We start from the raw sequence: 24,721 nt of genomic DNA, 5'->3' as shown, positions 1-24,721 counted from the left end.
GTGGGATGAGTCAACGCCAGGCACTGAAGAGGTCTGAGGTTCAGGTCCTGACAGTATTCCCCTCCTCTCAGGATGTCCTCTGGACGTCTTAGGGCTGGGTTTGTGAGGAAACCTCTGGTGGAATTCTCTTATTAATCTAGGGGGATGAACATTCTCCTCAGGCTCCCAAGAATTTTCTTCTGGCCCATATCCTTCCCATTGGACCATATATTGTAGCTTGTTTCTAAAGATCCTGGAATCAAGAATTTTCTCCACCACAAATTTTATTTCACCCTGTACCTCAACAGGTGGAGGAGGTGGAGGAATTCTTCCAGAAAAGGGATTTTCATGAAATGGTTTAAGTTGTGATATGTGAAAAAATTTTCATACTATCAGGAAGTTTTAAGCGAAAGGTAACCGGATTGATTTGAGCAGGAATGCTAAATGGTCCTACAAACTTCTGGCCCAGCTTTGCAGAAGGAACATGGACCTTCAAATTTTTGGTTGATAACCAAACTTTGTCACCGCATTATAGGTAGGAAGTGATCTGTGATGTCTATCAGCAGCCTTCTTGTAACATTCCTGAACCTCCCTCAAAGTTTCGATCAGCTTCTCCTACAGAGTAGTTAATCTGTTGGTAACAGAAGGAATTGGAGTTGAGATAGGGAGATCAGGAATAAAAACTGCATAATACCTGTTGTTTAAATAAAAAGGACTTATTAGTGGAGCTATGTTTAGAATTGTTATATGCAAACTCTGCTGTAGAAAGATAATCCGCCCAGTCATCCTGAAGATAACTGACAAAACATCGAGGCTACTGCTCCAAGGTTTGATTGGTCCTCTCAGTCTGACCATGAGACTAGGGATGAAAAGCAGAAGACAGAGTAACTGTTACACCTAAGGCTGAGCAAAAGTTTTTCCAAAATTTTGAAGTAAACTGTACTCCTCTTTCAGACACCACATCGTCAGGAATTCCATGTAGTTTAAAATACCTCTTGAACCATTAACTCTGCAGTTTGTTCAACTGAAGGTACCCCCTTAACAGGTATAAAATAAGCCATCTTAGTGAGACGGTGAACAACGACCAAGATGGTGGTCATTTCTTTTGAGGGAGGTAAATCTACAGAGGCAGAGGGATGAGCTCCTCACTGTCCTGCTTCTCATTTCACTGTCCAGTCACAGGCTAGGGGTGGGTCCAGGGTGACTTGGGCTCAGAGTCAGTTGGTTAAAAGATGCTGGCCATCAGACGGAGGACATCTAGTGGCAGAAAAATAGTACTGCAGGGAGAAATTGACTCCTGGCATTGGTGAACATGCCATGCAATTTAGACCGGTTGCATACTATCCTCTTATTGGGTGCTCTGAGATTACAATTTGGACTTGTTACTATACTTACCTTGGTTTTCGGTGCTTTTGTCAACCTACCACTAATGCCCCCAATACTACCCTCTGGAATATGTTCCTCGCTGACTATCTCTATCTCTGGACCCTCCCCCCGTCGCCTAGTTTAAAAGCACCTCTAACTTTTCGCCCATCTTCACTCCCAGGAGATCTGCACCCTCCCCATTTAGGTGCAGTCCGTCCCTTCTATAGAGCAGTTCCAGCTGACATGGGGCCGTGGGACTCACTGATCAGCTCCCGCTCTGTAAAATCACAGCGGGGAGTGAGTCAACAGTGGCGTGCACTCACACCCAAACCCGAAGAGCAGAATCACGTATATATACATAATTCTGAACAGAGCGGCCACCCTGTAGCAGTAAATCTGCTATAAGGCAGATATAAAAAGGGGTTATTAGACTCTCATCATCAATAATAGACCCCCAGCACCAATATTGAACCCCCCACTTCCTCCAGCAAAAATAGACCCCCAGCACCTATCACAGACCCCCACTGCTCAACAGCAAAAGTAGATCCCCAGAAGCAATAATAGACCCCTAGCAGTAATAATGGGCTCCCACTGTCTCCAACAATAATAGACTCCCTAGCATTGGTATTTGGTATTTCACAACGAGTCAGTCTTGGTCTTTTTCCAGGTACTGCTTGAGCCACTTGCCTTCTCTATAGTGAACACAGGGGGACTTTTGCTTGGCACCTCTGCCATTCAGAGAAAGGAGATGTCAACCTTTTTGCAGACACCTGTACAGCAGAGCTAAGACTGGGAGAGGGAGAAGCAGCACAAGGAGTCAAGCAGTTGTGCTGCAGTGCTCTTAATAACAATGAGCATGCTGATAAGAGGAAATGCAGAGTGATAAAGGAAGAGCTGCTTCTCCTTTTACAGTCCAAAAATCAGGCCTCGAGTCGAGCCAGAGCCGAGTCGGGCTGTGATGTGTGGTAGAGCTGTTTAAATTCATGACTGGATAGGCAGAAATACAAATCCTTTGCAAGAACAAATCAGCTCCCATATATACCTTTTGACTGTGTCTTTGGCTGTTTGCCTGAAACTCAGCTTTTACTGTAGAAAAAAATGTCAAAACGCATTGAGGGTTTTTTTTGGCAAATTTGTCTATAATAATATTTTATTCTATATCAGATAGGAATGACCCCGGTCTGGAGACAATACCGGTGATCTTTGCTGCTCCTGGAGATAATGTGACACTTCTGGGTCACTTCACAAGTAACAACCTAACATCTGCAAGTGACGTCACCTGTCATGTGTGGAGGACCCCAGACAGAGATACTGGATGTGACCGCGGCACAAATATCGGAGAATGCACCTATAAGAATAATTCTTTATCTTTCCAAATCAATCAAGTTACCAGTGAGGATAATGCCTTTTATTGCTGGCAAGTGAACATATCTCCTAATAATGAAGAGAAAAACACATATTACTATCTTGGACCGCAACTTCTTATTATAGGTGGGTGATTTATTTTTCTCCATCAGATGTTCTGAGTGTGTTAGAAACTTCTTTAATCCAATATCTAATATACTGTAATTGTAGCAAGGACCCCGGCCTTCTTCAGTCTAATAAGAACCTCCAGGGCCAGAGATAGCTGACATCCTCCTGTATATAGTGGGTTGTGAGGCATGGTGGGTGCAAGGTGATTAAAGTCATTGGGCGCCAGACACTTCTTGAATGCAAAAGAGATTTTATTTCTCTTAACAAACTTTTTTTGGGGAAAGAGGGTTAGGGCCAGGACACCCTTAAGTAGTTGCATTTTCAAATGGCAGACTTCGAGACTTCAACAGGAGGACAGCCATGCAGAGAAAGGCATCCAGCAAGATGCCACATCTGCATGTGCAGGAATTGTGTCTCCTATGACAACAGTCTTTAACAGCTCCTAACACAAAGCTCAACAGTTCCTTTCACTTCCACTACAATCACTCCTTGTAGTTCTTCAAGCCCACTGAGCTCCCAGTCTCTCACTAGACCCACTGCCACTGAATCCCTTGAGCTCCTCCAATCTTCACGGTGGTATCTTCCTCAAGCATCACTCCCGCCTCGCTGCTGGGTCCCTAGCTTGGCACTCAAGATACCTCTTAAGCTTCACCTCACTGGCCAGCTCAGTCCCTAGCTTGACACACAAGGCTGCTCTGCAAGCGTCACCTCCGCTGGCTGGGTCCCTGGCTTGATACCCACTGAAGTTTCCCGAAAGTCCCCGGTTGGTGAGAATGCTGCACCGGTACTTGCATTTAGTTACTCACTGTGGTCTCTGGTAAGAAGGTGGTTGGTCCCTTAGTGGCGACAGCTTTCCCCTCTACTTCCAAACACAACTTTTGGTTGGACTGCAAGCCACAATCCCAACCCTGCGCTGCTCTCTTGCTTCTGGATAGGCCCTCAGACAGCCTAGCAGCCAGATGTGCCCCGAATAGGCCCAATTTTCGTCCTAGCAGCCCGGGCAATACAACACATGTCCACCCAGACAGCCATATAGGTGGCACAGAACATAGTGTAGATCACCTGACTCCATCTAAATATATAGGCTCTCCCAGCAGGCCAAGGGATCCTAGAAAACCCCTGTCCATTGGCTGAGACACCCCACATACCCCTAACGTGACCTTGTGTTGCCCTTCTCATATCTAGTACCACCAAGTACCCGGCCACCTAGTGGTAGAAGAGAAATGTGCAACAAGGCCAAACTTAGGGAGAATCAATAGATCTCTAGCAATCAACAAGGATAACTACACCTGGCAAGTAAATTTGTGAGGAGCAACCCTGCCTAAACTTCAGGGTGCTACATCATTACAATAATATTTACAGTGCCTTGAAAAAGTATTCACACCCCTTGAAATTTTCCACATGTTGTCATATTACAACCAAAAACGTACATTTATTTTATTGGGATTTTATGTGATAGGCCAACATGAAGAGGCACATAATTGTGTAGTGGAAGGAAAACGATGAATGGTTTTCAAATTTTTTTACAAAAGTTTGGCGTGCATTTGTATTCAGCCAGAGTCAATACTTTGTAGAACCGCCTTTCTCTGCAATTACAGCTGAAAGTCTTTTTGGGAATGTACGTCTTTGCAAAATATCTCAAGCTCTGTCAGATTGGATGGAGAGCGTCTGTAAACAGCAATTTTCAAGTCTTGCCACAGATTCTCAATTGGCTTTAGGTCTGGACTTTGACCGAGCCATTCTAACACATGAATATACTTTAACCACTTACCAACCGGCCCATAGCCGAATGACGGCTGCAGGGCGGTTGGATAACTCTGGGTGGACGTACTATGACGTCCTCCCAGAATTCCCCTCTTGCGCGCCCCCTGGGGCGCGCACCCGAACACATCCGTGACCGCCGGGTCCAGGGGACCCGGCGCATCACGGATCCCGGTAAATGGCCGCTGATCGCGGCCGTTTACCATGTGATCGAGCCGTCAAATGACGGCGGGATCACATGTAAACAGACCGGCGTCATCTGATGACGCCGGTTCCTCTCCTCCCCTCCTGTGTACCGATCAGTACACTGTGAGCGGGGAGGGGGACGGATGGATGTCTGCAGCGCTGTGGGCTGTATGTGTAGTGCCCACAGCGCTGCACAGAGACATCCATCCATCCATCCATCCATGCTCAGCCATCCCTCACTACTGCAATGCTGTGCAATACTCTGCATTACCCCCACAATACTCTGCAATACCCCCACAATACTCTGCAATACTCTGCAATACCCCCACAATACTCTGCAATACTCTGCAATGCCCCCACAATACTCTGCAATGCTGTGCAATACTCTGCAATACCCTCACAATACTCTGCAATGCTGTGCAATACTCTGCAATGCCCCCACAATACTCTGCAATGCTGTGCAATACTCTGCAATGCCCCCACAATACTCTGCAATGCTGTGCAATACTCTGCAATGCCCCCACAATACTCTGCAATGCCCCCGCCATACTCTGCAATGCCCCCCGCCATACTCTGCCATGCCCCCGCCATACTCCGCCATACTCCGCCATACCCCGCCATACTCCGCCATACCCCGCCATACCCCGCCATACTCCGCCATACCCCGCCATACCCCGCCATACTCCGCCATACCCCGCCATACTCCGCCATACCCTGCCATACCCCGCCATACTCCGCCATACCCCGCCATACTCCGCAATACCCTGCCATACCCCGCCATACTCCGCCATACCCCGCCATACTCCGCAATACCCTGCCATACCCCGCCATACTCCGCAATACCCCGCCATACCCTGCCATGCTGAGCCATGCTCAGCTGTACTCGCCCTCTGTATGTGGCCAGGCTGTGGAAGTCTCACACATGTGGTATCGCCGTACTCAGGAGGAGCAGGAGAATCTATTTTGAGGTGTCATTTTTGGTATGTACATGTTATGTGGTAGAAATATTGTATAAATGGACAACTTTGTGTTAAAAAAAAAAAAAGCGTTTTAACCACTTCCCGCCCGCCCGCCGTCATACAACGTCCTTGACTTTGTGCGGAGATATCTGAATGATGGTTGCAGCTACAGGCATCATTCAGATATCAGCTTTTTCAGCCGGCGATTCCCTACACCATAAGAATGATCATAGCAGCTGTTCCACTGCTTGATCGTTCTTACGGGAGGCGAGAGGGGACGTCCCTCCTTCCCGCCGCCTTGCGGTGCTTCTACCGACTCACCGCTACGATCGAAGCCAGGATCTTTTTTTTTTTTTTTTTTTTAATTTCAGGCTTCCCAGCCTAGAGGTGAGATGTGGGGTCTTATTGACCCCATATATCACTGTAAAGAGGACCTGTCATGCCATATTCCTATTACAAGGATGTTTATATTCCTTGTAATAGAAATAAAAGTGGTCAAAAATTTTTTTTTTTTTGGAAAAAAGCATCAAACTAAAATAAATAAAGAAAAAAGACGATAAAACTGCGCTATAGACCAAAATAAACAATAAATCGTTGAAAAGCTGCAATCCTGACAATAAACATCAATTGTGGAGAAAACATAAAAAATAAAAGGAATTGCGCTAGTACATGTGCAAGATATCATAAAAAATATATATATGTATTGCTAAGTGCAAAATAAAATAAAAGTGAATGTGAATGGCAATTGATAATAATCCACTTTAATGTCCCAATAAAGTGAGAGCTCAATATAGTGTGTAAAGAACTCCAATTCGCCCAAAAAAAGTGCAAACACAGGAAATCCAAATGATAATTCAATCAGTGACAGCAAAGGAGGGTCCACCACCAGGGATAGAAGGGGTTGCTCCTTACCGGATGGCCATGACCCCCCACTACAGAGGATCACAGCAGGCAGATAAGATGTTACACAGAGATTGAGGACTTCTAACAGCATCCACCAGGGGTCGCCTCACCGTCAATCCCTCCAGCAAAGCCAATGGCAGGGATACACCATAGAATGAAAAAGGAGCTCACATAGTGTAAAACCATCGAGAATGTATTTAAAATCAAATCACAAAGTGAACACTTACAAAACGTACAGAACAGCATAGCCTTTGTTGATGGCTTGTGCTGTGAAGCGCATCCGAATGCCGGAAGTTTCCGAGGCGTCCTGGGTGACTCGCAGCACACAGCAATCCATAGCGAGGCGTGGTTTTATTTTATTTTAGGATTATTTAAGGAGGTGACGCAGTGCGCCACCTGTGCCCCTGGAAGACGTGATGATGTCACGAAACGCGTAGGGCGGAGCCAGACGACGCACTGACGTCACCCCCAGACGGTGTTGCATTCCAGTAGGACGGGTTTGTCCGTGCTCCTGTGGCCAGGGAGCCGGACTTAAGGCTTTTTATCTACATACGTTTTGTAAGTGTTCACTTTGTGATTTGATTTTAAATACATTCTCGATGGTTTTACACTATGTGAGCTCCTTTTTCATTCTATGGTGTATCCCTGCCATTGGCTTTGCTGGAGGGATTGACGGTGAGGCGACCCCTGGTGGATGCTGTTAGAAGTCCTCAATCTCTGTGTAACATCTTATCTGCCTGCTGTGATCCTCTGTAGTGGGGGGTCATGGCCATCCGGTAAGGAGCAACCCCTTCTATCCCTGGTGGTGGACCCTCCTTTGCTGTCACTGATTGAATTATCATTTGGATTTCCTGTGTTTGCACTTTTTTTGGGCGAATTGGAGTTCTTTACACACTATATTGAGCTCTCACTTTATTGGGACATTAAAGTGGATTATTATCAATTGCCATTCACATTCACTTTTATTTTATTTTGCACTTAGCAATACATATATATATTTTTTATGATATCTTGCACATGTACTAGCGCAATTCCTTTTATTTTTTATAAAATAAATAAAGTAAAATGAACAATAAAAAAAAATAAAAAAATTTTAAAGTGCCCCTGTCCCTGTGTGCTCGCATGCAGAAGCGAACGCATACGTAAGTCCCGCCCACATATGAAAACGGTGTTCAAACCACACATGTGAGGTATCGCTGCGATCGGTAGAGCGAGAGCAATAATTTTGGCCCTAGACCTCCTCTGTAACTCAAAACATGTAACCAGTAAAAAATTTTAAAGCGTCGCCTATGGGGATTTTTGAGTAGCAAAGTTTGGCGCCATTCCACAAGCGCGTGCAATTTTGAAGGGTGACATGTTGGGTATCTATTTACTCGGCGTAACTTCATCTTTCACATTATGCAAAAACATTGGGCTAACTTTATTATTTTGGTTTTTGTAAAGCACAAAACAGTTTTTTTTCCAAAAAAAACGCGTTAAAAAAATTGCTGTGCAAATACTGTGCGAGATAAATAGTTGCAACGACCGCCATTGTATTCTCTAGGGTCTTTGCTAAAAAAACATATATAATGTTTTGGGGTTCTATGTAATTTTCTAGCTAATAAATGATGATTTTTACATGTAGGAGAGAAATGTCAGAATTGGCCTGGGTGCTCCAGAACGCCTGAAGGTGCTCCCTGCATGTTGGGTCTCTGTATGTGGCCACGCTGTGTAAAAGTCTCACACATGTGGTATCACCATACTCGGGAGTAATAGCAGAATGTGTTTTGGGGTGTAATTTGTGGTATGCATATGCGGTCTGTGAGAAATACCCTGCTAATATGACAATTTTGTGGAAAAAAAAAAAAGTAAAAAAAAAAACCTTGATTTTGCAAAGAATTGTGGGAAAAAATGACAACTTCAAAAAACTCACCATGCATCTTTCTAAATACCTTGGAATGTCTTCTTTCCAAAAAGGGGTCATTTGGGGGGTATTTGTACTTTTCTGGCATGTTAGGGTCTCAAGAAATTAGATAGGCCGTCAGTAATTCAGGTGTGATCAATTTTCAGATATTCGCACCATAGCTTTTGGACTCTATAACTTTCAAAAAGACCAAATAATATCCACCGATTTGGGTTATTTTTACCAAAGATATGTAGCGGTATAAATTTTGGCCAAAATATATGAAGAAAAATTACTAATTTGCAAAATATTATAACAGAAATGAAGAAAAATGTATTTTTTTACAGATTTTTCGGTCTTTTTTCTTTTACGGCGCAAAAAATAAAGAAACCAGCAGTGATTAAATACCACCAAAAGAAAGCTCTATTTGTGTGAAAAAAAGGACAAAAATTTCATAAAGATACAGTGTTGCATGACTGAGTAATTGTCATTCAAAATGTGAGAGCACCAAAAGCTGAAAATTGGTCTGGTTAGGAAGGGGGTTTAAGTGCCCAGTTGTCAAGTGGTTAATCTAAACCATTCCATTGTAGCTCTGCCTGTATGTTTAGGGTCATTGTCCTGCTGGAAGGTGAACCTCCAGCCCATTTCCAAGTCTGTTGCAGACTGTAACATTTTCTTCTAAGATTGCCCTGTATGTAGCACCATCCATCTTCCTATCAATTCTGACCAATTTCCCTGTCGCTGCTGAAGAAAAGCATCCCCATAACAAAATGCTGCCACCACCATGTTTCACGGTGTGGATGGTGTGTTCAGGGTGATGTGCAGTGTTAGTTTTCCACCACACATAGCATTTTGCTTTTAGGCCAAAAAGTTCAATTTTGGTCTCATATGACCAGAGCACCTTCTTCCACATGTTTGCTGTGTCCTCCACATGGCTTCTCGCAAACTGCAAAGGGACTTCTTATGGCTTTCTTTCAACAATGGCTTTCTTCTTGCCACTCTTCCATAAAGACCAGATTTGTGGAGTGCACGACTAATAGTTGTCCTGTGGACAGATTCTCCCACCTGAGCTGTGGATCTCTGCAGCTCCTCCAGAGTTACCATGGACCTCTTGGCTGCTTCTCTGATTAATGTTCTTCTTGCCCGGCCTGTCAGTTTAGGTGGACGGCCATGTCTTGGTAGGTTTGCAGTTGTGTCATACTCTTTCTATTTTCAGATGATGGATTGAACAGTGCTCCATGAGATGTTCAAAGCTTGGGATATTTTTTTAAATTTAACCCTGCTTTAAACTTCTCCACGATTTTATCCCTGACCTGTCTGTTGTGTTCCTTGGCCTTCATAATGCTGTTTGTTCATTAAGGTTCTCTAACAAACCTCTGATGGCTTCACAGCTGTATTTATACTGAGATTAGATTACACACAGGTGGACTCTATTTACTAATTAGGAGACTTCCGAAGGCAATTGGTTCCACTAGATTTTAGTTACGGGTATCAGAGTAAAGAGGGCTGACTACAAATGCACGCCACACTTTTCAGATATTTATTTGTAAAAAAAATGTAATTTATCATTTTCCTTCCACTTCACAATTATGTACCACTTTGTGTTGGTCTATCACATAAAATCCCAATAAAATAAATTTACGTTTTTGGTTGTAACGTGACAATATGTGGAAATTTTCAAGGGGTATGAATACTTTTTAAAGGCACTGTATATGTGTGAATGGATGGACCTTAAAATAAATTGAATTTGGTATATTTTTGTTTGGGTCCGTTTGTAAACTTATGCAAATATACACTTTGGTGAGTAAAAGCTACAGATGGTATTTCTTGATTAGGGCATTATTATGGGAAATAAACATTACTTTATGTATACATATGTTGGTATGTGTAATTCTTTTGCTTAACATGATAGATAAACTCCTAGGGAAATGTATAACTTTATAGTGCATGTTAAAGCACATTCTCTTCCACCCAACCTCTAACAGGCATTTCATGAGAACTGGGTTATTGGTGAGCCGGAGGGGCCTCTACCAGGAGAAATCCAATGCCATTTGAGTAGGCCTATCATGCTATGATGCAAGCTAGAGGCCAGCAACCCTTAATGAGATTTGAACAGTGAAGGATTAAACTCTGTGGAGGCCCCTAGGCAGTCAAAACCTTGCCCCCCCCCCCCCGCAGGTTTCTGGAGGTTTCTGGTGTTCTCACTCCAGTGGGATAACACTGAACTAAGTAGTGTGCACCTCAACCGCTAGATGGAGATGACCATCACTACTGTACATTACACGGATGTAGGTTGCACCAAAATGTTATACAAACTAACAGCTGAAAGAATATGAGCTTCTAAGATACAAAATGTAACGTCAACCTGATGTCTATGGTTGATGGACTTTAACCACTTAAGCCCCGGACCATTTGGCTGGCCAAAGACCAGAGCACTTTTTGCGATTCGGCACTGCATGGCTTTAACTGACAATTGCGCAGTTGTGCAACGTGGCCCCTAAACAAAATTGACATCCTTTTTTTCCCACAAATAGAGCTTTCTTTTGGTGGTATTTGATCACCTCTGCGGTTTTTATTTTTTGCGCTATAAACAAAAAAGAACGACAATTTTGAAAATAACGCATCATTTTTTACTTTTTGCTATAATAAATATCCCCCAAAAATATATAAAAAAACATTTTTTTCCTCAGTTTAGGGCGATACGTATTCTTCTACATATTTTTGGTAAAAAAAATCGCAATAAGCGTTTATTGATTGGTTTGCACAAAAGATATAGCATCTACAAAATAGACTGTGATCAGTGTCCTGTCACTAGGAAGAGTGGGGAGATGCTTGTTTACATCAGAATTTCCCCGTTCTTCCTCTCCGTGAGACGATCGCGGGTAGCCCCGCGGACATCGAGTCCGCGGGACCCGCGATCACACTCACGGAGCTCATGGCAGGGTCGCGCGCGTGCCACCCACAGGGTGGCAGATTTAAAGGGACGTACGTGTACGCCCATTTGCCTGTCCGTTCGGCAAGTGGTTAAGTTGTTATTGGGTACATTACATTATTACAGGATTTTCTCTGTAGAGTCTTTAACTACCTCGGCTCCGGAAGGTTTTACCCTCTTCATGATCAGGGCATTTTGCTATTCATCCCTGTGCTACTTTAACTGGCATTTGCTCGGTCTTGCAACACTGTACCCAAATGTAATTTATATCATTTTTTCACACAAAAAGAGCTTTCTTTTGGTGGTATTTGATCACCACTGGGGTTTTTGTTTTTTGTGATATAAACAAAAAAAGACCAAACATTTTGAAAAAAAAAAAACATTTTCTACTTTCTGTCATAAAACATCAAATTTCTACATAAACTTAGGTTAAGATATATTCTACTACTTTTGTAAAAAAAAAAAAAAAACAAATCCCAATAAATGTTTACTAATTAGTTTGTGTAAAAGTTAGAGTCCACAAACTATGGAAGGGGCTGGCTACCCCGGGCACTGGTGCCACAGGCAGCATGCAAAGCCTCTTTTGCCGGCACCCGACTCCCTCCCCAGCAGCAGAGCAGTGCAGGGAAGTGTCGGTGAGACACTAATGTATTCCAATCTCACAATTCCCCACACCGCACCTGTACTGAGGGGGGAGGCACTGTGCCCCCACACATTGGAAAAGATGGGAAAAATTGATTGGTTCTCTAACTTTGCTGTAGCTCATCAGCTTTTGTGATGGGGAAGAGATTGGGTGCAGTTTTGCTAGGGGGGGCGGGCCCCATTTCCAGGAGGAGGAAGACTGTGATTGGCCACTGCCAAAGCCAATCACAGTCCTGCTAGCCCCGCCCACCATCTGGAGGAAGACGACTCTCTTGGTTGCCACTACCAATCTCAGAAAGAAGAGATTTCACTGTAATTGAGAAAACCCCAATCAGGTGACCGTGTTGTGGAATTACTGTTGAGCTTTTGGGAACTTTGTTGAAAAAAAAAAAAAATATTTATATATATATTTATATATATTTATGTGTTTGTGTGTATGTGTCACTTACTACTAACCTCTCAGCTCTGCATCATTTACTACTACCAACCTCTACGTCACCTACTCCCAACCTCTGAACTCTGCATCACTTACACCTGACCCCTCAACTTTGCGTCACTTACTACTGAACCCCTCTGCACTCTGTGTCCCTTTAAGCCACATCCAGTATTCAGCGCAATGAAAATCACACCCAATTTTGCTGCAGTGCTTGGCACCACACTTTTTCTCAGCTGCGGGGGCTCAATCTTGCATACAGGCCCACTGTTTTCAGAAAATGCCCCTGACCTGAGCTTATCATTGCGCATCCATTCCAGATGCTTGTATGTGACATCCCATACATCCCATACATCACATACATCCCATGCATCACACACATCCCATGCATCCTATACATTCCATACATTGCATACATCTCATACATCCCATACAAGCACGTGGGCTGGAGGTGAGAGGTGGATCAGAAGGATGAGTGTGCCAGGACAGGTAGATGTGTCTCATCTCTGCTTCCTTGCACCACTCTGCATATCAAACATATCAAAGATGAGAAGAGGATACAGCAGTGGAGCAGATGAGTAGGAGGGGTTTAGCGGTGGAACAGAAGAGCAGGAGGGTACAATGGTGGGGCACATGTGCAGGGGGTACAGTGGTGGAAGAGATGAGAAGGGGGTTCAGCGGTGGGACAGAAGAGCACAGTACAGTACAGTAATAGGGCAGATGAGCAGGGGGGTTCAGTGTTGTGTCAGATGACAAGGGGGTTACAGTGGTGGAAAATATAAGCAGGGGGGTTTAGTGTTGGGGCAGATGTGAAAGGGAGGTGCATTAGTGGGACAGATGAGCAGGGGGTTACAGAGGTGGGGCAGAAGAACAGGGGGTACAGAGGTGGGGCAGATGTGCAGGGGGTACAGTGGCGACAAAGATGTGAAAGGAGATACATTGGTGGGACAGATGAACAGGGGGTTACAGTGGTGGGGCAGATGAGCAGCGGGTTACAGTGGTAGGACAGAGGAGCAGGGGGGTTCAGTCATGGACCAGATGAGAAGGTGGTTATAGTGGTGGTACAGATGAGAAGGGGGTTATAGTGGTGGTACAGATGAGAAGGGGGTTACACTGGTGGGGCAGAAGAGCAGGGGGGTACAGAGGTGGGGCAGTTGTGCAGGGGGGTACAGTGGTAGGACAGAGGAGCAGGGGGGGTCAGTGATGGACCAGATAAGAAGGGAGTTATAGTGGTGGGGCAGAGGAGAAAGGAGGTACATTGGTGGGACAGATGAGCAGGGGATTACAGTGGTGGGGCAGAAGAGCAGGGGGTACAGAGATGAGACAGATGTGCAGGAGGTACAATGGTGGGGCAGAGGAATGGGGTACAGCGGTGGGGCAGATGTTCAGGGGGTACAGTGGTTGGGCAGAAGTGCAGGATGTATAGTGGTGGGAGAGATGAGAAGGGGGTTCAGCGGTGAGACAGAAGAGCACAGTACAGTATAGTAATAGGGCAGATGAGCAGGGGGGTTCAGTGTTGTGTCAGATGAGAAGGGGGTTACAGTGGTGGAAAATATGAGCGGGGGGGTTCAGTGTTGGGGCAGATGTGAAAGGGAGGTGCATTAGTGAGACAGATGAGCAGGGGGTTACAGAGGTGGGGCAGAAGAGCAGGGGGTACAGAGGTGGGGCAGATGTGCAGGGGGTACAGTGGCGAGAAAGATGTGAAAGGAGGTACATTGGTGGGACAGATGAGCAGGGGATTACAGTGGTGGGGCAGAAGACCAGGGGAAACAGAGGTGGAACAGAAGAGCAGGGGGTACAGTGGTGGGGGAAATGAGCAGATGGGTTCAGTGTTAGGACAGGTGGAAAGGTGGTTCATCGGTGAAACAGAAGAGCATAGGGGTACAGCGGTGGAGCAGATTTGCAGGGAGATACAGTGGTGGGGCAGATAAGAAAAGGGCTTACATTGCTGGGACAGATGAGCAGGGGGGTACAGAGGTGGGGCAGATGTGCAGGGTAGTACAGTGGGGGGACAGTGATCTGTGTGTGGAGTTGCAGGAATTGGGGCTAATCTAAGGCACGAGAGTGCAGGATGGTAATTAGTTACTATTACTCAAGTAGTTTACAGCATTTACCATACTTTATAAAAAAATCCTTTTCGATATGGAGAGTGTGAAGTTGAAAAATTGGCACGCTCAATTTCTTTGAAAACATTTTTCAGCACACTGTGCTCAAAAGGTTGCCTACCCCTGAACTATGATATACATTATATTTGAAAATTGATCAAACCTTATGTTCTGATGGCCTATCTCATTTCTTGAGGCCCTTAATCACCTCAATACAGGGCACTTTCACCCCCTTCCTGCCCAGGCCATTTTTCAGCTTTCAGCGCTGTCACACTTTGATTGACAATTGCGCGGTCATGCAACACTGCACCCTTATGAAATTTTTATCATTTTTTCATCACAAATAGAGCTTTCTTTTGGTAGTATTTGATCTCCTCTGCGGTTTTTATTTATTGCGCTATAAACAAAAGAAGAGGGACAAGTTTGAAAAAACACAATATTTTTTACTTTTTGCTATAATAAATATCCTCATTTTTTTTTTTAAAACAAATTTTTTCCTCAGTTTAGGCCAATATGTATTCTTCTACATATTTTTGGTAAAAAAAAATCGCAATAAGCGTATATTAATTGGTTTGCGCAAAAGTTATAGCGTCTACAAAATAGGGGATAGATTTATAGCATTTTTATTATTTTTTTGTTTTTTTCTAGTTATGGCTGCGATCTGCGATTTTTATTGTGACTGCGATATTGAGGCGGACATATCGGACACTTTTGACACATTTTTGGGACCATTCACATTTATACAGCGATCCGTGCTATAAAAATGCATTGATTACTGTGTAAATGTGACTGGCAGGGAAGGGGTTAACACTAGGGGGGTGATGGAGGGGTTAATGTGTGTCCTAGGGAGGTGATTCTAACTGTGGGGGGAGGGGACTGACTGGGGGAGGTAATCGATTGGTGTCCCTATGTACAAGGGACACACCATCGGTCTCCTCTCATCTGACAGGACGTGGATCTGTGTGTTTGCACACACAGATCCATGGTCCTGCTCAGTTGCTGGGCAATCGCGGGTGCCCGGCGGACATCGCGGCCTCCAGGCACGCGCATCGGGTGCCCAGTGACGCGGCGGGCACGCGAGAGCCCCCTAGTGGCTCGGGAAGGCGGTCACGTCATATGACGTCCGCCCAGAAAGAGAGCTGCCTCATCCCATCGTCATATGACAGTGGGCGAGCAGCTAGTGGTTAAAATGCCAGGTCAATACAAATATCCCTCAAATGACCCCTTTTTTGGAAAGTAGACAGTCTGAGGCATTTAGTAAGAGGCATGGCAAGTTTTTTGAAGTTGTAATTTGTTGTCACAATTTTTTAGAAAATTTAAATTTTTTTTTTTTCATACTGGCACCAGTGCAGTACAGAATCATCATATGACTGGTTTGGCGGTAATCAGGGGCACTGACTGGTGACAGTATGTAAAAAAATAAAAGATTAAATAATTTTTTATTCAATTTTTTTTTAAATGTTTTCTTTTGCACACTTTTTTTTTTTTTTTACTTTTTTTTTTTACATACTTTCAGCAAAGTGGTTCTGCGTCACCATAGTAACACTGTACTCTTCGGGGGGGGGGGGGGGGTCATCATTGTAACAGTAAAGTTTTGAGCTCATGAATGGGTTACATTAATGACAGCTGTAGTTACTAATGATCTATGATTGGCTATAGCTTATCACATTGTACAGGGTGCTGCGATTGGCCCAGGTACCATGTGATAGCTGTGGGCCAATCACAGCATAGGAAACGCAGCTGTTATAAATGGTGGCTGGTGCTCGATAATTTGTGTGGGGGGGCGGCAAACCAATGCCCCCCCCCGGAGAGAGACAAACACCGGGAACACCATATAAAAACCCCCCTTACCTCTGTCCTGCCCATCCCCTCCTCTAGCCGGGGAGTGCTGGATGGCTGAGCCGGATGGTGAGCCATCCTGAAGTGATGGCTGGTGGGTCCATCAGCCTTCTCCTGCTTCTCCCCTGGCCGCAAATCTCCTCCCTGCTCCTCACGACCCATTTTTTTGATTGGCTAAGAGGAGAATCATGTGAAAATAGCAAATATTAATTTGCTATTATTACATAACTGGGTGGGATCACTGAACCACAAGCCCAACCTTTTTTGATTAGAGCCAGAGGTGATTAGAGCCAGAGGCTTTTAGAGGCAGAGAAGTTTATAACTATATTGACCTAATATGGTCACGTGGCCATTTAAAGCGTTTTCATTCCATAAATTACGGTATATTTCCTTCACTTGAATTGTACTTCTGAAATTGCAAAAACAAAAAAACCTGGATTCTCCAGTAAGGTTACAGCTGTGAGCTATCATTACATCCAAGATGGAGGCAAATAGTATCGGTCTTCGGGTTTTTTGATGTCTACATAAGGGATGCTTTACAGGTAAATAATATAAATAAAATATTTTCACACATAATCCTATTGGAGAATTTTTGTTGAAATTATTGGTCTGACTACAGGTTCTCTTCAAAGAATTATTGATCGGTCCACCTAACTGAATAGGTCTAATTCAACTGTATCTCTGCCCTACATTAAGGTAAAACAAACAACTTAAACATCACTCAGACAGAGGAAGTGGAATTCCATCAACCTGTTACAATAAACTGCAGCTTCACCCTGCAACAGAACAATGATATCTTACAAACAGAAGTCTATTGGATATTTGGGGATGCTAGAGAGAGCTATGTCTACCATCCAAACCTGGACTACATACACCCGGATTACAAGGGTAAAACCAGATTGGTGGATGGATCTAATCTTCACCTGGAAGACTTCCATGGACCAGATAACACCACCTTCTACTGCCGAGTGATCTTTAGACAATGCTTTGGGCGAGAAGGAAGTCCAAACCGCATAGATACATTCTTGGAAGAAGGTCCCGGGACACCTTTAACAGTTAAAGGTAAAGGTATTAACTGACTGTCAAAAATGTCAAAATGTGTTATTTAAACAAGACCAAAGTGTATTTAGAGTTTATGCTGCCAGAGGCACATCTGAGTAATGATATCTGTTTTCTCCTACACCAATTATTAGTGTGCTGTCTAGAACTCAAGCTGGAAAAATAAAATTATTAGCCCATTAAAAAAAAAACAGCTTTTGCAGCAATACATGCCTTCAACTATATGAGCGCCATTTACTGCCACATTAAAGTGGTTGTAAACCTCAGACATGAAATATTAAAAAGCATATCCCTCTATAGTGTTGTACTTGTCTCAAATAAAAGCAATAAAGCCCCATACACACTATTAGATTTTCTGCTGATTTTTGTCTTCACATTTACCAAAACCATGTAGTGCAAGGGCCTGCCTGATTGCATACAAATTGAAACTCCTAAGGTTTGACCTCATATTATATGGTTTTGGTAAATCTGAAGACAAAAATCTGCAGAAATTCTGATAGTGTGTATGGGGCTTGAGTGTTATTTCTGTCTGCTGCTTTTTTTCCTCTGCTATCAGCATGAGTCACTTCTGAAAAGTTTTCCTGACACCAAGAGCAAAATGGGGACAGGATAGGGACCTCCAGCTGATTGACGGCCTCAGCACTGTTCCTGTGAGCTGCGTGGAGGGGGGGTGTCCCTTCCATTCAATCAGCTCTCTGCCCTCTTTTTTTCTGAACTCTCAGACAAGCTTCATAATTCAGGACTTTGAACTGATGTAGATAAGAGAGGACTGTACATAAACAGGTGAAACTTATGTAGGAGGATTTGTTTAATCTCTGTGTATCACCTGAGGCCAGTTACTTAACTGGGTATATGTAAGGGTTTACAACCACTTTAAGAACTGTTCACCACTGCCAAGATAGCAGAAGATTGTCACCAGACCAAATAGAAACCCTTGAATAAAAATAATAATAATAATAATAATCATAAATATATATAGATTATTTTTAATTGGCATATTCCTCTAACCCTAAATGGAGGTTCCTGCTCCCCCTTCTACTCTGTTGGTCTGTTGGAACTTTCCAAGTATGAGGTAGTAAGTGACCTCCTATAATGCAACACTCAAGCCCAGCAGCCAATTGACACTCTCAAACACTATCATGTGAGGAGGAGGACCATGTCATTAACCCCATGTAATTTCCCACACTATCCAATATTAAAGTTACACAGGGTTTGGCTCCCAGAGCAATGGAACAGCGGGGGAGTGCAAAGAAGGAACTTGGGTTGGGGAGTTGGCTATCAAGAGACTCTTTGCTCATCTACATGTCCAGTGGAGCTGGACAATGAACTCAAAGTTGGAAGGTTCAGATGGTGATGATCTGTGGGACCAGTAGCTTGCTCAAGGAGAAACCAGTTTGATTGCTGGTTCATCAGCAAAGTTACATCAGTGTGTGCTGGGTGAGGAGCATTTTTAATACAAAGTGTCCTACAACTTGGTAGTTTCGATTTAATCTTTTATTGGTGGCCATGTAAAAATACATATTTCGGAGGGCTGTAGCACTCCCTCCTTCAGAGCTCTTTTAAATTATTTTGATTGGAATACATTTAGTGCTGGAGCTTAACTTGCAATGCTGTGGTTTCCATGGTGTATAGTGATTTCACCGGTTGACTTTCTTGCTCTGTGATCCTAATTTTTCTATGATAAAAATAAGGACATATTGTAATATGACCTGCACACTTGAAGGTCAGCCCAATTAGGTATCTTAATGCTAATAAGTGTTTCAGGAACTGAGAAGTCCCAGTTTAGGATGTGTCCATAGAAGGAGAGGGCTCTGGGTCATCAGAGAAACTGTCCCTTCAAAAAGAAAAGGGCAACCACATCGGACAGGATTCTAATCATTGTTCCAGGCAAGGAGAAGTCCAGTTGAGGAAGTGTGTGTAGAAGGAGCGGTCTCAGGGTCATTAGAGGACCTGTCTATTCAAGGAGAGGATGACAACTGCATTGGACACTGATAATAACCATTGTTCAAGGCAAGAAGAAGTCCCAGTTGAAGAAGTGTCTGTAGAAGATGGCTAATGGTCATTATAGAACCAATCCCTTCAAGGAGAAGAGGGCAACCACATTTGACAGGATTCTAATCCTTGTTCCAGGCAAGGAGAAGTCCCAGTTGAGGACATGTCCCTAGAAGGAAAGGGCATTGGACGGTCATAATAACCATTGTTCAAGGCAAGGGGATGTTACAATTTAAAATGCGTCCATTGAAGAAGATGGCTAGTGGTCATTAGAGGACCTGTTCCTTCAAGGAGAAGAGGGCAACTGCATTGGACTGTGATACTAATCAATGGTCCAGGCAAGATGGGTTGAGGATGGGTCTGCGGGAGAAGTGGGCTCAGGGTCATTGGAGGACTTGTCCCTTCAAAGAGAAGAGGGCAACCGCATTGGACGGTAATATTAAGTATTGTCCCAGGCAAGTATAAGTCTCAGTTGAGAACATGTAACTAGAAGGCAAGAGCTCAATTTAATCTGTAGACCTGTCTCTTTAAGGAGAAGAGGAGAACTGCTTTGGACAGTAATACTAATCATTGTTCCAGTTAAGGAGAGGTTACAGTTGAGCACATGTCCATACAAGAAGAGGGTTCAGAGTCATAAGAAAATATGTCCGTTCAAGAAGAAGAGGACATCAACATTGGATAGTGATACTAATCATTGTTCTAGGCAAGGAGAATTCCCAGTTGAGGATGTGTCCATAGAGGGATAGGGCCAGGGTCATTAGAACAACCTGTCCCTTCAAGGAGATAAGGACAACCACATTAGGTGGTTATATAAACCTACACAGAAATTACAAACAAAGTCACTGCCATTTGGCCTTGATATCATTTATTAACTGCTTCTGTTTTTCAAGTTCCAGATCCCACACCGATCCCTCAAAATCAACTATCGCCAATAGCAGCAATCGTATTGTGTTTGGTCCTTGTTTTCGTGGTCATCTTCATTTCCTTGGCCATCTACTTCTTGAAAAAAGGAGGTAAATCTGCTGTATTTGTAAAACCATAAAAACCACAAATCATAAATGATAGAAAGGGGGCTATTTATAAAAAAGAATATTGTACGAAGGTCTCAGCATTCGCACAGCTGCTTCGAAATATGTGTATTTCCTATGCTGGTCAGTTCTATCTAATTACCACAATGCAGTATTTTCCTGAAATACAACAGTAAGGAAAATACCACAATATAGCTACTAGATAGATGTACAGTAGCTGACCTTCACAGGAAATACACATGTTGAACACATTATGAGGATTATTTATGATGGCTGTGGAAATGTTGGGGCACAGCAATTTATTTTTTATTTTTTTTTTTACAAACAGATCCCTATTGCTTTTCTAGTAAAATTTCACATTACTTTAGTCATTGATTGGGGCAGAATAATGTAAATTTTAGAATGAGCATAAATATCTACAAATTAAATATAAAAAAGTAAACTCACTCACTTTATGGAAGAGTAGTGAACCTATTTTGTGCCTCCCTTGGAGGCCTCACCCAGTGTCAGGCTATAATACCCAGGGCCCACCAGAAGAAGAAAGGCTGAGGGACGCATTGTAAGGGAGCAGATAACTTGTGGCTTCTTCTAAGTGGGAATAGGAAGGAAGGCTGGTTTGAGGTGTGTTATTTACAATGCAAAGGCTTGGGAGCAACAACTTACATTAAATATATCTACTGCCTATTGGGGTGATGTCATTGTGGACGTGTCCTATCCATATAGAGGTTCATAAATAATGAAAGTATGGAGGAGAGTACAAAACAGACAGTCTATGTATCAGCACACAGTACTGTAATTATTTCTTCACTTCTTCCCTTCTTCCCATAGGTAGCAAACAGAACAGTATTGGGTATGTCTATCTATCTATTTTCTTTTGTCAATATAATCTCTCTATTTTCTATCCAACATGCTATCGATCGATCTATCTATCTATCTATCTATCTATCTATCTATCTATCTATCTATCTATCTATCTATCTATCTATCTATCTATCTATCTATCTATCTATCTGTAGTGTACAGTTTTTTTTGTAGTGTAGGAAATGTTAATAGGCTTGGCAGGCAGCCAAGCCTGTATTTTGATTCTGGGTTTGCAGGAAGGGCTGGGTGACTTATGGGCAGCATGACTGAGACCTCCCCTCTCCTTCCAGAACATGCTAGAAGTTTCTGGAAAGGAAGAAGGAGAGGTGGAGCTGCCTGGAGTATTTCAAGGGCCCTGTCCAATCCCCAACTAGGATTGGCAGGGGGCAGGCCCCCTCAAATACTCAGGGTCAGCTCAGCTGGTAAGGAGTTGATCAGGTGGAAGAGGGAGATGGGGTGTTAGGCTGTCGGGGCCTTTGAGGGAGCTCCGAAGTCTGGAGGGGGGGTGACCTTGGACCTGGGTGCTCGGGTGCGGACGGGACCCTCTTGCAACCCACAGAGGTGTTCTGACCAGGAGGCACAAGAGGAGTAAGAGAGGACGGCAGGAGAACACTGCCGGGCAAGTCTCCAGGAGTTCCACAAAGGCAGCCAAGAGGGCTGGTCACTGTCAGGAGGACTGGGAGAGTGCAGTCTGGGATAGGTACAGAGCCAGTGAAGTAGACTGTGGTGGCACGGGCAGTGGAAAGGGGCAGCTGCAATCTGGAGGGCTGGCAGGGCCTGAAGATGTGGTACTGGGATAAGTGGCCATGTGGACAGCTAGCACTAGGACCACCAACATTTTTGCTACACCAAAGGGGCCCGTGATCCCTGCCTCCAAAGGGCATTTCTAAGGCCTGGTGGAGCCAGTGTCAGGCCTAAATTACAGTGCTGGCTGGTCCTGGAAGTGAGGAAGTGTATATACAAGGAGTGTATATAGTTGAAGTCCCAATTCTTTATCTTGTCAATCAAGTGGGCATCCCATATTTTCCCATTCCCATCCAAGTTGAATTCCCCCCAATAAAAATAAACAAAAAAACAAAGTGCAAGGACTGGTTTTTTGTGCAGGGTGAGAAGACGGACCACATTTACCAGCAGCCCCTACGGGGGTACATCCATCTATCTATCTATCTATCTATCTATCTATCTATCTATCTATCTATCTATCTATCTATCTATCTATCTATCTATCTATCTATCTATCCTGCTGAGGTGCAATAAACCCAGGTCCATACCATGATCCATCCAAACTTAGACCTTACCCCTTCTTCCCATCCAATAAAGACCACTTACCACCATTCATGTTGGAAAGGGCAAGGCCACAGCTTTATTAAATTGAACTCTTTAACAACTTGAACATAACAGTTAAACATTCCACAGTGCCAGTCACAGTAGCACTGTGAGCACTCAGTTCCGACTGGTAAAAAGGGAGATAACTGAGGGGCCTGTCCTTACCATAAGTGTCGGACGGCCGTCTATCTCCCAATTAGCATGAAGGGCGTACCTCTTACCGCCATGTTTTGCTGGCAAGGTCACCAAAAACCGCAGCAAGCTGTGACGTACCAACCATAAATAGGGTGGGAGGGTGGGCAGCTCTTACCACTCTCCTTCACCAAAGGCCCAGAATCCCCTGGGGCAATCACCTTAGTGAGCTCAGGCCCAACCCCATCCTGTCCCCCCACCAATCCACAGTGACCCCTAGTCACCATACTCCGCCCTGGTTATGCCCCCATCAGTCAGGGCTCTCTTTCCCAATGGGTTCAAGAGGCCTGCAATCTGTCTGTCTGTCTGTCTGTCTGTCTGTCTGTCTGTCTGTCTGTCTGTCTGTCTGTCTGTCTGTCTATGTATTTATCTCATTATCTCAATTTACATTTATTCACCAGAGAGACAATTGTTGAGACCATAGAGACAGACGACCAAAAAGGAGGTAAATGTTTTGAATGTCGATCTTCAGAATCCCCTCACCACACATGCATCCTCCATACTGTATAGAACTTTCATGTATCTCATCTCTTATAATAAGGCATGTTGATAGCTCCATGATTGTGACAGGTAAACTGTGAATCTCTGCTCTGACCATTGTGAAATGAGGACATTGTGGGGCTGATTTACTAAAACTGGAGAGTGCAAAATCTGGTGCAGCTGTGCATGGTAGCCAATCAGCTCCTAACTTCAGCTTATTCAGTTAAGCCCCATACACACTATTAGATTTTCTGCAGATTTTTGTCTTCAGATTTACCAAAACCATATAATATGAGGTCAAACCTTAGGAGTTTCAATTTGTATGCAATCAGGCAGGCCCTTGCACTACATGGTTTTGGTAAATCGGAAGACAAAAATCTGCAGAAAATCTAATAGTGTGTATGGGGCTTTAGGCTTTGACAAAAAAACTGGAATCTCTCCAGTTTTAGTAAATCAACCCCTACATCATTATTTTACAGACATTTACTACAGGGCTATTCTATCATATACAGTATGCAAAGCCCATTGGACTTTCCAATATGGGGATGTAGAAGAAACCACAACCATGTCTCTAAGTTTTCTATTTGACACAGAAAATTGGAGCTGGAGGCAGAGGCGTATCTAGTGAAAATGGCGCCTATGGCAAGCACTGAAACTGCGCCCCTGTCAAAACATTTGAAACCCAACTTTCAGATAACCTTAACAAAAAAACAGCTCCCTCTTCTCTTCTTCCCTATCCCTTCCTTCTGTCTTCTGTGCACTGGAAGGAAGTGACGTACCCCTCTGTCCTGCTCCATTCATCTGTCATCATACCCCCTCCTGCTCCATCAATGTGCCATTATAACCCCCTGTCCTCCTTCATTCATTTGTCATTATACCCCCCCAACTCCTCCTCCATTTATTTGCCATTATACCCAGTAATCTATTTAGGTTTTGTGCTGCTCTAGGCCTGACTAAATTCGTGTACCCCCTAATTTAAATATGACCCACCCCTTTCTGTGAAGGCCACACCCCTTGCAGTTTAAGACCCGCCCTGAAATTTTCGAGTGGGGACACTAGTTCTGAGGGCCTGGGGGGTGGCAATGGATTCCCTTAATTTGCATAGATTTCCTCTCACTTCCTGTTTGGCTATTGGGCAGGAAGTGAAGGGAAATCTCTGCAATGGGACGGGGATGGTAAAAAATAAACTGACAGGGGCTATAACCCTCCCTTACTCTATCCAAAATGAAAAAAAAAAGTGTTGCCTGTAGTTTTACTTTAAGCACAAATTTCTGATAATTTTATGGAGAGAACTAATAAGATATAACAATGCCAATGGTGCAGC

The 24,721-nt window shown here is 43.8% G+C and overlaps 1 protein-coding gene across 2 annotated transcripts in view; it reads left to right on the top strand.

Annotated features, from left to right (window-relative positions):
* Window positions 1-24,721, top strand: part of LOC141133522 (uncharacterized) — a 93,550-nt gene that overhangs the window by 58,827 nt on the left and 10,002 nt on the right. Inside the window, exons 3-7 of one of the 2 annotated variants that reach the window (XM_073622951.1) lie at window positions 2,509-2,835; window positions 17,156-17,521; window positions 20,407-20,523; window positions 21,367-21,388; window positions 23,319-23,362. In XM_073622951.1, coding sequence (XP_073479052.1) covers window positions 2,509-2,835; window positions 17,156-17,521; window positions 20,407-20,523; window positions 21,367-21,388; window positions 23,319-23,362 — 876 coding nt within the window. Of the gene's footprint in view, window positions 1-2,508; window positions 2,836-17,155; window positions 17,522-20,400; window positions 20,524-21,366; window positions 21,389-23,318; window positions 23,363-24,721 lie in introns of both variants that reach the window. The other variant, XM_073622950.1, reaches the window with a different exon arrangement.

This window comes from Aquarana catesbeiana, linkage group LG03 (genome assembly GCF_042186555.1).
Source record: "Aquarana catesbeiana isolate 2022-GZ linkage group LG03, ASM4218655v1, whole genome shotgun sequence".
Classification (NCBI taxonomy): Eukaryota; Metazoa; Chordata; class Amphibia; order Anura; family Ranidae; genus Aquarana; species Aquarana catesbeiana.
Note: the sequence above shows the minus strand (reverse complement) of the source record. Positions and strands in the feature narration are given on the sequence as shown.